The following is a 13,368-nucleotide window of genomic DNA, read 5'->3' on the forward strand; positions in this document are numbered from 1 at the left end:
TGAAACTGCACTTTAAGCAGCGACCTTAGGGATCCCATACGGAAGCCGTCACTCAGCGGGCCAGGTGCGGGGCTATAGCTGGACCCGGAAGCCAGGAGTATTTGGAAACGCGGAGGGGCGGGACCAAGTGCGGGCGGGGCTAAGAGCTGGGGCACGGCTAAGGCAGAGCCCGTATATGCGTGGTTTTTGGACAATGCCGATAGGCTGGACCAGGGCTATAGGCGGAACCAAGTATTAGTGGGCGGGACTAGACCTGATGCCGGATATTCTGGGGTGGCAGACAACGCGGATAGGCTAGACAAGGGCTATAGGCGGGACCAATAGGTGGAGGCGGGACTAAGCCAGAGTTCGGATATCCGGGGCTTCCAGTCAGTATCCGATAGGTTGGAAGAATGGAATGGGCGGGAACAAATGGGTATGCAACAACGCGGATAGGCTGGTCCAGGGCCATAGGCGGGACCAAGCGTTACGGGGCGGGACTAGATCTGATCTCGGATATCCGGAGGTGGCAGACAACGCCGATAGGCTGAACCAGGGCTCTGGGCGGGACCAAGTGCTGGAGGCGGGAATCGACCAGCTATTAGACATTCGGGGGTGACAGACAACAGGGATAGGCTGGACCAGCGCTGTGGGCGGGGTGTGTTTGGGAACGCAGGAGGGCTGGACTAATTGCTGGCTGGGGCGGCGGGTACTGCAGTGAGGCCAGAGGGCCCTCGCCAGTGGGGAACAGCGGTGAGGTCAAGAACTTGGGGCCGGGTGGGGCTCAGGTTAGGACCCATTTGGTAGGAAGAATCCGGGAATAATTGCAGGTTGTTGTTTTTTACATTCTGAATAAAATTTATAGCAGACTATTACCATAAAGCTGTGATTCTCAAAGGTGAGAGTGTGCACAAACTTTTCCTTAGTTATTATTAAAATTCAGTAACTTTGCCCCGGCTGGTTTAGCTCAGTGGATAGAGCGTCAGCCTGCGGCCTGAAGGGTCCCGTGGTTCAATTCCAGTCAAGGGCACATGGCTGAATTGTGGGCTCGATCCCCAGTGGGGGGCGTGCAGGAGGCAGCCGATCAGTGATTCTCTCTTATCATTAATGTTTTTCTCTCTCACCCCCTCTCCTTTCCTTTCTGAAATTAATAAAAATATCTTAATAAAAAAATTCAGTAACTTTACTGTGAAACCCCAGAATCTGAGCTTTAACAGGCACACACACATCCCACCCCACCCCCAACAGCACAAACAACAACAAAAGCAACTACAAGAACAACAATAAAACAAACAAAAAATGTTAAACCAGTGATCCCTGGTCCTGGTCGGGGCAAATGGCAGGAGGTAACCAATCAATGTGTCTCTCTCACATGCATGTTTCTCTCTCTGTCTCTTCCCCTCCCTTCCACTCTCTAAAAATCACTGAAAAAATATTCTCAGGTGAGAATTAACAAAACAAACAAACAAAACATGAAACAAAAAAGAACACAATATCTAGCTAATATATCTGTCGGTGCCATTTTTAATCAGACACTAGTGTATGTATGTATGGAGCTAAATATAGATACCAATAAAGATGATTATATGTGTATTAGAGGCCCGATGCATGATATTTGTCCAAGTGAAGGGTACTTAGGCCTGGCTTGCGATCAGGGCCCATCTGTGGGGCAACTGGCAGGGCGATCAGGGCTCCTGCTCTCACCCGCCTTGGCCTGGTGCCGCCCGCTCACCTGCTCCACCATCCTGCCACGTTCCTGCTCTCATCGAGCGATGCCCATGGGGTCGACAGTGCCTCCACTGCCGCCCACTGCCAGTGCCTTGTCACCGATGCCCACCAAGTTCTTTGTCGCCCCCTGGTGGTCAGCATACATCTAACTCCCAGTTAGTCTAACTCCCACCAGTGGGGACAATGATCATATTAGCCTTTTATTATATAGGATATACTCATATATCAGTGCCTAGTTAAAAACTTCTAGTTACACATATACGGTTTATTTCAAATACTACCCTAGAATAAAACGTGTATAATATATATATGATGTCCTCAAGTACGTTACTGATTATAGTGTACACGTCTATGGATCTACAGACTTATTACTCTCAGCCAATTCCTGTGCAAACATGATCTTCTGCTGCCGTCCTGTGGCCATTCAAGAAATAACATGAGAGCCGCTGTGTCTCTGTCCGCAGTCCTGAGCTTCCAGGCGCAAATTTCTGGCTCTGCTTCAAAACCAGGCGGAGCCAAGTGTGACTGGAAGACAAATGCTTGCATATCTCATTTTCTCTGATAGAGAGACTTCCCTCCCACCCAGGATCCCAGGACACCCACAGGCACTGACCCCACAGCTGCGCCTTTGGAGGGTGTGGAGGAAAGGGGGGATCCTGTCACCACCTCCCAGCTCACCTGCTCTTCAAGGAAAATGTCTCCCCCTACTTGGCATGTCCCCTGGCATGTCACGTGGTTGCCCTCTACTGCCCTGGCTTTTCAGGAAAGTGGAGGTTGCACTGACCCAGTGGTGTCAAGGACAGTGAGTACTTTTCCCAAGAAGCATCTCCATTCAAGTGCTACCACACCACTCTCCTCCTGATAACCTGGCAGTATGAAAATTTATAGAGTACATATTCTGGCATCAGGTCATACAAATATTTTCAGAATAGCAAAAGGTAATTTCTCAACCAGGTTCTCAGCCCTGGTAATCTCTCTGATACACCTGAACAACACTTTCCAAGGGAAGGAAAAGGGCAAAGGGATTCTTTTAGTCCTGGAGAGTCCAGTCATGTTTCTAAGGAATGATTTACACTGACCTTATAGAAGCCTTAATTCCCCTCCCTCATACCAACACAGTGTTTTAACAAATCCAAAGTTTAATGACCAAGCATTACAAAGTAATTTGGACCACAGAGTCAAGCAACCCAAGGCTGGGCTTCCACTTTATCCCCACCAAATGGCCTGCAGAGGTGAGGAGGAAGGAGACAGGCAAGATGAGATGGCATTCTGGTCCTATCAGAAGAGTCTACATGGTCATGGGAAGGGGCAGACATGGCACTGGGACTTTGAGAGGGGAGGTATTCACAGAAGGTGGGGACTAGGGTGTCAAACTTTGTCTTCTCATAGTTTTCCAGAGACTCCTGCAGAGAAGGGAGCAGAGAGATCCTGTCATCTGAAACATTCCCTGAGCCCTCCATATTCAGGGAGCATGGTCTCTGTGCTGTTCTGCCCCATCCCCTTCTTTCCCGCTTCCTGTTGCTCCCTACTCACCATTCCACCCCTCTGGCCATTTTCCTCCTCATCAGAGTCCAAAACCAAGTCCCCTCTGGTCATGACAGGGCTGCACAGAGATGGAGGACACACTGCAAGAAGGAAACCAGAATTAAGCACTCTTCTAGATGAACACAGGCCCTCAAGAGTTCCAAGAGAGGAGGCTGTCTGATCCCGTCCTGACTCAGTATGCAATCTCAGGGGCTCCATGGAGCAGTCCCCGCAATTCCTGGGGTGGGAACAAGCAAAGAAGAGAGGATGAAGGGAAAGCAGGCAAGGACTGTGCTGCTAGGAGGCAGAAGCAACTGTTCCACTCACGCTTTTTGCTCCGAGGCGGACAAGTCAGCTGGGTTCTCCTTCACAGTCCTTCCACCCAGGGTCTGGGATGGACTCCTAGACTTTCCAGTAGAGGCTGCTTTCGTGCCCACATCACCTGCTGGAACTCCTGTGTGTGTCCCTTGTTCTTTCCTGTTCTGGGTTGATATATGACCTAGGTTGGTGAACTCAGATTCCTAAAGGGGAATAGCATGACTGTGGGGTGCTCCTTATGGCCTACCCTCGTGGATGCCCACTGGGCCTGGGTTTTTCGCTGGCCTAGCGGGGCCAAATTGAAGTGGTGGCCAGCCAAAGGTTCTGGGTGCTTTCTTGAGGCTGGTCTCTGAGGAAGGTGTGGGCCGGAGTTGCTTTTTGGCACAGGTTGATGGAGTGCTGGTCTTGGTTGCTGAGGAGGACTGGGCTCCATGGACTCTGACATGTTCAATGAATTAGTCACAGAGCACTCTAAAAAGAAAAGAATGTTCCTTATAAAGAGAACAGAGAGTAACACATAAACTCAGTCTGGTTTCTTGGATCTCAAGCCCATGTAATCTTTCTAATGAGCTGGCTGTCTCAAAAGATCTCAGGCTACATATTCCACCCCCAAATTCCTAATATTTCCAGATGGTCCTGGTACCTGGAAGTGGCCACCCCATGTCCACACTATATTGGCTCAAAGCAAAAGAAGATGTGATAGAAATCCCAGGCTGCATCCAGTTCAGCACATCCTGAAGCTGTGGGTAAGAAGAGAGCATGAAGACCACAGTCCTTGATCCAACCACCCTGCCCTCTGCCCTCTGCATTTTGCCCTAGGAAACCTGCTCTGTGTGGGGGGTAGGCAGTGCGTTTTCCAGCCGACACAAGTATTCAAAAAATAGCTTTTCCATGGCAGCTAGAAAGGGCTCCCCATACTCTTGTTCAAGTTCCTGCCAACAGAAAAAAACCTGGTCAGAAAAGAACTAGAAAAGAAAGCCACATTATAGTTTCCAAAATTCACTAGTCTCACCAGCAACTTCCAATCCAAATCCTCAGGGGCCTGTGCCAGCAGCTTCACCTGCTGGCGAAAGGCTTCCTGTGCCTCGGAGATGATCTTCAGGTCCTGTTCTGTCTGTTGAAGGTAAAAAGGCAGACAAGTTAGAGGCACCAAGGACTCACTGTGAGTGGGGACTGTCCCAGGGATGACTCACAGCTTTGGGGTCCCGCACTACAGTAGGTCCAGACACTGGAAAGTGGAGATACAAGGAATTCAGAACGTGGGCCCAACGCCGGCCCTGGAGGATCAGGTCCACCACCACCTGTGAAGTGGACTGAGCTCAGACTTCCCACTTCGGGGTTGGTTTCCCTTTTGCAACGCTCCCACCCACAGGCGGCCTGTCTTAGTCTGATCCTAGCATCCCGCCCCTTCCCCTCTGCCCGTTCCCTGTCCCGGGGGCTCTCATACCTTGGCCTTCAGGCCCATGCACAGGCGCTCGTGGTGGCGGTAGCGAACCAAGCCGGGAGCAGCAGCGCGCAGGGACCGCAGAAACTCCAACACTCGCGGAAAGTATTCCACGTAGCGTCCGCGCACGGCCCTCCAGCTGGCGGCGGCAGCTAAGCGCAGGGCAGCGGGGCCGGAGCACGGGGGCTCAGCCATGGCAGGCGCGCTCCGCCGCGGGGCGGGGCTTCCGGTGGCCCTCAGAGGCGGTCTGACCCCGCCCAGGGGCGGGGCTTCGCTTCTTTCCTCCCAGAGGCGGTCTGACCCCGCCCAGGGGCGGGGCTTCGCTTCTTTCCTCCCAGAGGCGGTCTGACCCCGCCCAGGGGCGGGGCTTCCGGTGGCCCTGGGAGGCTCTGCGTTTCCGATGGGCACCCCGTGCTTTGCGACCCTCAGCGCCCTTCCATAGGCCGCCAGAACTTTGTAGGTTTTCTCCAATTTGGGCCGGAGCCCGGGTGAAGAATCTAGCGGCTCCAATGGTACCAGGACGCTCACTCTGCCTTAAACGACGCCGTCGTCTCGAACCTGAGGGCTGCCGCGCTTCCGGCCCTGCCACCACTTTTTCTTGCCCCGGAAAAGGGCGATAAATGGAAAACCCATGGGTCACCGGTGGAGGGGGGGGGGGGGGGGACGTGAAGGCGCATCAGGAAGCCACGACCCGCCCTCTCCGTCAGATCCTCGGCGGTAGCGTGGCCCCTTCACAGCCGGTCAGGGCCCTCTCGGCCCTGCGGTTCTTGGCAAACGTGCATAGAAGTAACGTCCCTCTCTTTGAGGCTTGACTTTCTATTCTGTAAACCCGGATCATGCGCCTTGTCCTCTCCATCATCATCACCCACGGAAATTCCTTAAATCCCAGGTCTCCAAACGTCGCTGCATCTCCCGGTACCGAATGACTGCCTCATTAATGGCGGCCTTCGGGGTAGGACTGCCGCGATCACGGCCGCCTCCAGGCTACAAGTTGCCTCCGTAATTTCGGCCTCCAAGTACTGGCTGCCTCAATACTGGCGGCCTGCAGGTTACTGGCTGCCTCATTAAGAGCGTCCTGTTCGGTACTGGCCGTTTTCGTTAGCGGCGGCTTCCCCTGTACGGACTACCTCAATAATGGCGGCCTCCGTGGTAGGGCATGCCGCAATAACGGCGGCCTCTCGCGAGAACACTGAGTCTCGCGACACTCCAGCACCTCGCTGTACGGTCTGGCTGCCTCAGTAATGGCAGCCTCCAGGTTACGGACTGACATCGTGAACGCACAGGTTCCTGATGTCAGTGCAGCAGCCAAGGCCTCCCTTTGCAGGGCTGGGCCGGGAAGAGGTGCAAAATCCAGACCCATGAAAAAAAAAAATCCAGACCCATGAAAAAAAAAAATCCAGACCCATGGCTTCAGTCCATCCAGGGACGGAATGATTGCCGCCCTGGACAGCCTCCATGATTTTGTGGGGTTTTTTTTGTTTTGTTTTGCCCTGGTTAGAATTTTTGGTCGTGTTCACAGGACATTAGTTGGAGTTTCAGCACCACGGACAGCAACACAAAGGTGTTATTCCCTGAATGGCCACAAGAGGGTAGGAGAGGATCGTTTTTGCACAGGAATTGGCTGACAGCATCCTGTGAGGTTTGTGTAGTGAGTACGCGCATGTACGTTAGTTGCGGGCAGGGGGTGTGCAGGAGACAGCTGATGGATGTTTCTCTCTCATCGATGTTTCTAACTCTATTCCTCTCCCTTCCTCTCTGTAAAAAAATCAATAAAATATATATATTTTTAAAATTTATCTTTGGCCCTAACCAGTTTGGCTCAGTGGATAGAGCTCTGGCCTGCGGACTCAAGGGTCCCAGGTTCGATTCCGGTCAAGGGCATGTACCTTGGTTGCAGGCACATACCCAGTGGGGAGTGTGCAGGAGGCAGATGATCGATGTTTCTCTCTGATCAATGTTTCTAGCTCTCTATCCCTCTCCCTTTCTCTCTGTAAAAAAATCCATAAAATATATTTTTAAAAAATTTATCTTTGGATTTGGGTCTCTTATTACATCTTCTATTCTATTCCATTAATTTCTCTATTGGGCACGGCTAGTGTGGCTCAGTGGTTGAGCATCAACCTATAACCAAGAGGTTCAATTAACATCTTAAATCACTTGTGTTTTCAATTAAGTGTTTACTACCTTTGGTGTGGTTTATAACACTTCTAAAACACAGGAATCTGAGTTATGTCAATGTAATCATCACAGTCATTTTTCCCGAGATTCTAGCCTTTCATTATGGGCTGAGGACAGAGACTGCCTCCATCAGAATGCAGGTCCCAAGGTTATCAGTTCACATCAAGAAAGCACGTTCAGGTTGAGCGGCACAGGGAACAGCTCGCCCTGCATTTTCAGTAGCACATGCGTGGGTCCTACCTGGAGTCGGTGATCTGTGTCCACAGACAGAGATAACTTACTCCTCCTCCGAAGCTGTGGTGGGCAAGACTCAGATTCCAAGGACCCAGTCTGTGCACCCAGGTAAGCAGAGAAGTGCCTTGTCCAAGCCAACACACACAGGGTGGTCACAGTAAATGAACGACAGCAAGGAGGTTTCATTCCTTTTATTTCTACACCCTTCAAATCATCCCTCACACATTAGATGTTACAAATGGATTTAGTAGAAACGAGGAGTCAAGCTCACTCTTTTCTGAAATAATTGACACAAATAGGGAAGGAAAGAATGACTTTAATTCATAAAAGATCATTAGCAAAAGGCCTAACAAAAGCTAAACAATCATTAATTTCCACTGTAATTAGTAGCGACTTTTATTACAATTAGCTATCCATGTTCCTTGCTGAAGTCCCTGAACGTCCCTGACCCTGGCTGAGGGATACACGGATGACCCCTGGCTGAGGGATACACGGATGACCCCGGTGGCACTTGGGACATTTCACAGAAAAATGGAAAATAACTGTAAGAACGGGAAGGCAGCAATTTGCAGCCAATAGTCTCAAACTTCCTAGTTACCAAAAGCATAGACAATTTTAGGCTAGAAAAATAAGTCAATTTTATAAAGTTAGGCTTTCAGATCGAAAAGTGCCCTTTCACAGGTACAAGGACACTGGCAGAGTCCCTACAAACCTCACTGGCGTGTGACAAGAACAACATGCCCTACAGTTACTGATGCAGCCGGGACCGGGGCTCCCAAAGCAGCCACAGGCATGTCCTCAGCTGCTGGCCAGGGACTGGTGGATCGGGGGCTGGAAGCAGCGCACGTGCTCCACGGGCGTGCTCTCTCCATCGCCCGACTTCAGGTACTTGTCCAACACGGTGATGATCTCGTCATTAAGAATCTGGAACTTGCGGATTCTCTCCACCATCTTCTTCAAAGGCTGCCACAGGAAAAATGAGATAGATATGTAGACAAATAGATAGACAATGTCTGAGTGTTTTCTAGAATTCAATGACAAACATTTTAGAAAATGAAAACAATAAAAAGATCTAAAGAGCAGCCGAAAGGCACTCTGACGACCACAAAGGAGGCCAGGAGACCAGGCAGTAGGCCAAGGGCCTGATCGCGGGTCCTGTGAGGCTCCACATTAACATACAGGTCTAAGAACCCTGAAGAGGATAAAAATGGGAGACTTGGTATTTTAACTGTCGGACTGCCTGACTCACCAATTTCATTACGATTCATCTTGAGAATGAAAGGGAAGCTTCACTCGGCGGCACCTTACGTGCTGGGATGGAAAACATCCCCCGAGAAAACAGTTGTCATAGACTGAAAGCATGCTTTACTGTGAAACTTCACCATAGGACACAGGCTTTTGTCCACGTACCACGTTTTTGATAATCTCGTCTTTGCCATCATGTTTCTGGACTTTAAGCAGATGGTAGCAGAAATCCAGGACAGCAAAGCGCCGCTGTTGCCCAAGGAGAACGATGATCATGCAGCCGGCCCAGTGCAGGCCGTCGCCAAAGCACTGCCTGCAAACAAGAAGCTATCAGCACCTGTGCGGTGTGGCTCAGTGGTTGAGCGTCGACCTGTGAACCAGGAGGTCAGGGTTCAGTCCCGGTCAGGGCACATGCCAGGATTTCGGGCTTGATCCCCACTGAGGAGCGTCCAGGAGGCAGCTGACCAACAATTCTCTCTCATTACTGATGTTTCTCTCGCTCTCAATTTCCCTTCCTCTCTCTAAAATGAATGGAAAAATATCAAGTGAGGATTAAAAAACAAGAAGCCACGAGCAGAACGGGCGACCAATGAAAGTCTTTCCTGCATCCGTCTGTCTCCAGACGTCCACGACCCAGGCATCTGCGGGGAAAACTGGGAAGCTGGTGGCGTGTCCCTGTTCCTGGTGAAGACCCCTTGGGGTTCCTCTGGACCCCATTTCCTAACCTGTTTTTAGGTCACACACCCGCCTTGAAGGACGTCAGGAGGCGGGGGCCCTCGCTGGAGGAAAGCACACCCACGTGCCTAAGTTTCCTGGGTCGACTCCCAGAGGCTGAGCCCCGAGTCACGCGAGAACTGCACCTCAGTAGCTTTAAAGCAGCCCAGCACCCACCTCCCTGTGCCCGGAGCACACACTTACTCGACCGTGAACTCGTGCGTGCCCACAGGGATGCAGTACACAAACTGCATGGCGCTCCACAGTCTGTGGAACTCGACACACTCGTCCACGTGCATGACCCCGTTGCTGGGCAGAGGCCCGCGCCAGATGGGGTCGTCCAGGAAGGTCCGGATCCGCGTCAGGATGACCTCGAACATGGACAGGCCGCAGCAGAGACGCTCCTTGGTCAGCAGGTCCCCCTCTCTCGCTATGGCAATTTGCTGCGGGAAGGACAGCACGTGATGGGGCCACACGGGTGTCAAAGGCTGAACCAACAAACCCTGTTTTCTTTCTGACTTAATGGAAAATGACCTTCACTTGCAGAAGCATCAAACAAAATAAACCATTCCCTACGTCTTACACGATTCAGTGGGGTTCACGGCCGAGGACAGAGCGATGGTGCCTGCAGAGAACTGCGGCAGTGTGTGCAGACACCTCCATCGTCACCACACGGGGCAGGTCTAGGAGCAGCTAATGGGCACAGGCCAGGGACACTGCGTCACAGCCGACAAGTCACAGAAAAGCCCCACAGCAAAGCATCGTCTGGTCCAAAAGGGTGACGTGCCCAGACTGAGGACCGCGGAGCTCTACCCGGATACCTGGCCTCCCGTCGGACCCCCCGTCCCTACCCCTCGTCTGTTCTTAAACACCCGTGACCAAGCCTTCTTCACGAGGGATGGACACCAGGAGCAGGCGACACCTCTGCAGACGGCTCACCTGCCAGGGGGTGTTCTACACACGTTCAAGGGAAGCAGCTGATTCACAATGTGAAATGCCCTGTGACCAGGTCCTGTTACGAACGCCCCCTGGAGACCCTGGGGCCGAGTGGACCCGTCCAACATCCTGATGCCTCCTGGTCTGGGCTCCCCCAGAGCCTGCACACCCAGCCTCACCCAGGCCCGACGTGGACGCCCTATGAACAGCGACGGCCGACCCAGCTTACCTGAGGGGTCCCCAGTCTCTCAATCAGAGGGACGAGGTGCAGGGGGGCGTACTTGGATTCCAGTCGCTTCATTTTGGCATCGAGTCTCTCTCCCTCTGCAGGGGGAAGAATTAGCGTACACTCTGTCTCTGGTGTGAATGATCACAGCAGTTACAGTTTGTACAAGAAAACAAAGGAAAGGCTGTGAAAGGAACATGGTCCGTGCAGATTATCGTTGAAAATTTATGTGCAGAACCGACTCCTTTGATGTTTTAATTCAAAGTGACAGGAATGACTTTCTGTTCAACCTTCACTTTTGAAAATATAATCAAAGTGAACGTCCAGTCCCTCTGGGCTCACACCCCGCCCCCAGCCCATCTACTGAGAAGCACGTGAAGAGGCCACATCGCAGGGAGCCTCGACGGTTTCCGTTTTCCCGTTTATTTAACTTCCTAGAGCTCCGGCTCCGCGGGGGGTGCGGGCTCACCTTTCACGTGGACCCTCGGCAGGATGTTCTGGAAGGGGGCTGCGTGCAGCAGGTCGCACACTTCCTCTAGAGACTAGGACGGAGCAGAAGGTGGCGTTAGGGAGTCAGTTCATAGGGGACGGACAGAGCCATCTGGGGAAGGTGGCCGGGGACCCTGACCGGCGCCGTGTGAGCGATGCGGTGCACGTACACGCGGACTTCTCCACGGAGACGCCCAGTTCCCGCCCATGTGGAGGGTCAGCTCCATGGGCGGGGGGCGGGGGGGGGGGGGTCCCTGTGTGGCTGTGTATCAGGCTCACGCACTAGAGCATTCTCACACGCACCACACTGCACTTCTGGGTTTCAAGGGTAGGGAACACAATTAAAGTGAATGTTTAAAGAGTCATGAACCAGATGGTGCCGTCCTGCCCTTCCCCCCGAGTCACCCCACAGATGAAGCCTCTCACCAGCGCCCTCTTTTCCCCGGGGGGTGATGGCCATGCTGGGGCGGGGCGGGTGCTCGCTCACCAGGCTCTGTTCGATGAGCAGGCAGAAGAGGATGGCGTTGCCCACCTCCCGCAGGTTCTGGAAGCACACGGTCTTCAACTCCGCATACTCCACGATGTCCTTCAGCTGGTGGTGGAAGAACTCCAGGATGCCTGGGGGCGAGAGGGGGGCAGAGTTGGGGGTGTCGGAGGGCTGAGCCCCCACAGCACAGCCTCTGCCCACAGAACACCCTCTGGCACGGCCGCCAGGCCCGGGAAGGAGACGCCACACGCCCTGACACCAACACCTCCCGCAGGAGTGGTCCGTGTAGCAACGGGCACTGCCCCTCGGCTCCACAGCCTCTTTCCCCATCAACCCCGCGCCGCCCAGGAGACGCCCGTGCTCACCGGGGGAGCCATACTCGTGCCGGGGCAGGCGACAGATCTTGGGCATCACCTCCATCAGCGTCTTCACATACTGCAGGATGGTGCCCTGCAGCTGCGGAGACAGGGGCTGCGTCAGCCACCGGCCGGGCCCTCCCTGAGGGGGGGCGGCCCACGGGACCGGTGACATGGGGTCTAAAACGCAGGGCGGCGTGAAGGACTGGCAACCCTCTGGGCTGTGAAACCAGTGAGTGCAGCTTCGGAAACAGCTCCCAGCAGGAGGCTGTGGCCACACGTGTGGCTGGAGGCATGACCCCGGGAGGGCAGGGCTCGAGGAAGCGACGCCCACCAGGCTGGTTTCTGGTTTCCTCAGTTCAAAACAGAGACCAGGTCACTGTGGGCACCAACCACCTGCCAAGGGTCACGGCTTTGAGGGAGGTTACACTGGGGTCCTGGCAGGGGTCTGTCATGGGTCACGGCTGCGGGAACGACCCCACTCATCTGTTTTCTAACTGCTTTTGGGTCCTGACCTCCACAGTGTAGATTCTGTCATCTCAGAATCCCATCCGCTTCTGCGTTAAGCACTTAAATTACATGGACAGAAATTGAGCTTCAAGCTTTCTTTTGATTAGTTTATGAAACATGGAAAGACATGAACATCGATATTGGGCAACAAAGAATCTTGAAAACAATGGGCTCAGGATTAAGATTTTATCAAGTTCTCTCGGATAAGTGCACGGAACACGTACCCATGACAGCGTCTCACCTGGGGAGGAACTAGTTCCCTGAGTCCCGAGAGCTGCTCTAGCAACTTAACCCGGGGGTGGGGAGGGGGGGGGGGCCGTAGGAGCCCCTGACTGATGGCAGCGGATCGGAGGCACAGGCCACAGCCCGGACATGCGGTTGGAGTCTGGGGGGCCTGGGGGCAGTCTTGTGGGACTGAGCCCTTAACCGGGGGAATCTGATGGGAACTGGGCTGCATGCCAGCGGGTGTCTGACATTTTGTGGGAGGGGGAGGGCAGGACCCTTCGTGGGGGGGGCGGGGGAGGCGGTGGGAGGAGGAAGTGCATCCGAGGGAAAGTACCAGGCTCTTGACGACCTTCAGCAGCTCCTCCATGACGACCGCGATGCCCTGGTAGCCGAGCAGCCGGCAGATGACCTGGAAGTGCGGGGGCCCCACGAAGTTCCGGTAGCTGCCGTAAATGCTGGAGTAGGCCAGGTTCAGAGCCTGCGGACACAGGACGCCGGCCGCATGAGACCTCTCGCGACGCCTTCACAAGGTGGCCCCACGCGAGGTGACGCCTCTGGGCAGCAGGACTGACAGAACCGAGCTGTGGGGAACCTCTCCCAGAACCAACCCTCGAATCTCCTCCTTGAGATGGCATGCCGCCCCCTCCCCCCCCCCCAGGCTGCACAGATCTGGGGTCAGTCCCAGAACGCCCTCCCTCCAAAGGCCAGGCTTCTGGCTCCTCCTCAACCCCTCAGACGCCGGGGCAGGAGGAAGTGAGGACCCCGACAGGGAAAG

The 13,368-nt window shown here is 53.7% G+C and overlaps 2 protein-coding genes across 5 annotated transcripts in view; both read right to left on the reverse strand.

Moving 5' to 3' along the window:
* Positions 1–2,328: 2,328 nt before the first annotated feature.
* LOC138998425 (TERF1-interacting nuclear factor 2-like) lies at positions 2,329–6,103 on the reverse strand. Of its 2 annotated transcripts, XM_070400547.1 has the most exons (9): positions 4,997–6,103; positions 4,743–4,850; positions 4,562–4,663; positions 4,374–4,481; positions 4,193–4,289; positions 3,797–4,020; positions 3,559–3,713; positions 3,241–3,332; positions 2,329–3,110 (listed from the first exon to the last, which is right to left on the reverse strand). In XM_070400547.1, the coding sequence occupies exons 1-8, from the start codon at positions 5,186–5,188 to the stop codon at positions 3,272–3,274; spliced, it is 1,047 nt and encodes a 348-aa protein (XP_070256648.1). In that variant the 5' UTR covers positions 5,189–6,103; the 3' UTR covers positions 2,329–3,110; positions 3,241–3,271. The 2 variants fall into 2 exon arrangements, with proteins under 2 accessions (XP_070256648.1, XP_070256649.1); XM_070400548.1 differs by lacking the exon at positions 4,743–4,850 and having other exon boundaries at positions 2,331–3,110; positions 4,997–6,102.
* Positions 6,104–7,581: 1,478 nt separating this feature from the next.
* CYFIP1 (cytoplasmic FMR1 interacting protein 1) overlaps positions 7,582–13,368 on the reverse strand; it is a 29,331-nt gene continuing 23,544 nt past the window's right edge. For all 3 annotated transcript variants that reach the window (XM_070400636.1, XM_070400637.1, XM_070400638.1), the window contains 8 exons: positions 12,928–13,071; positions 11,868–11,958; positions 11,503–11,633; positions 10,996–11,068; positions 10,530–10,624; positions 9,569–9,807; positions 8,816–8,963; positions 7,582–8,368 (listed from right to left, as the gene is read on the reverse strand). In XM_070400636.1, coding sequence (XP_070256737.1) covers positions 8,204–8,368; positions 8,816–8,963; positions 9,569–9,807; positions 10,530–10,624; positions 10,996–11,068; positions 11,503–11,633; positions 11,868–11,958; positions 12,928–13,071 — 1,086 coding nt within the window. In that variant the 3' untranslated portion in view covers positions 7,582–8,203. The remainder of the gene's footprint in view (positions 8,369–8,815; positions 8,964–9,568; positions 9,808–10,529; positions 10,625–10,995; positions 11,069–11,502; positions 11,634–11,867; positions 11,959–12,927; positions 13,072–13,368) is intronic.

This window comes from Myotis yumanensis, unplaced genomic scaffold (genome assembly GCF_028538775.1).
Source record: "Myotis yumanensis isolate MYYU_CA2020_CCGP unplaced genomic scaffold, mMyoYum1.0.hap1 SCAF_20, whole genome shotgun sequence".
Lineage (NCBI taxonomy): Eukaryota > Metazoa > Chordata > Mammalia > Chiroptera > Vespertilionidae > Myotis > Myotis yumanensis.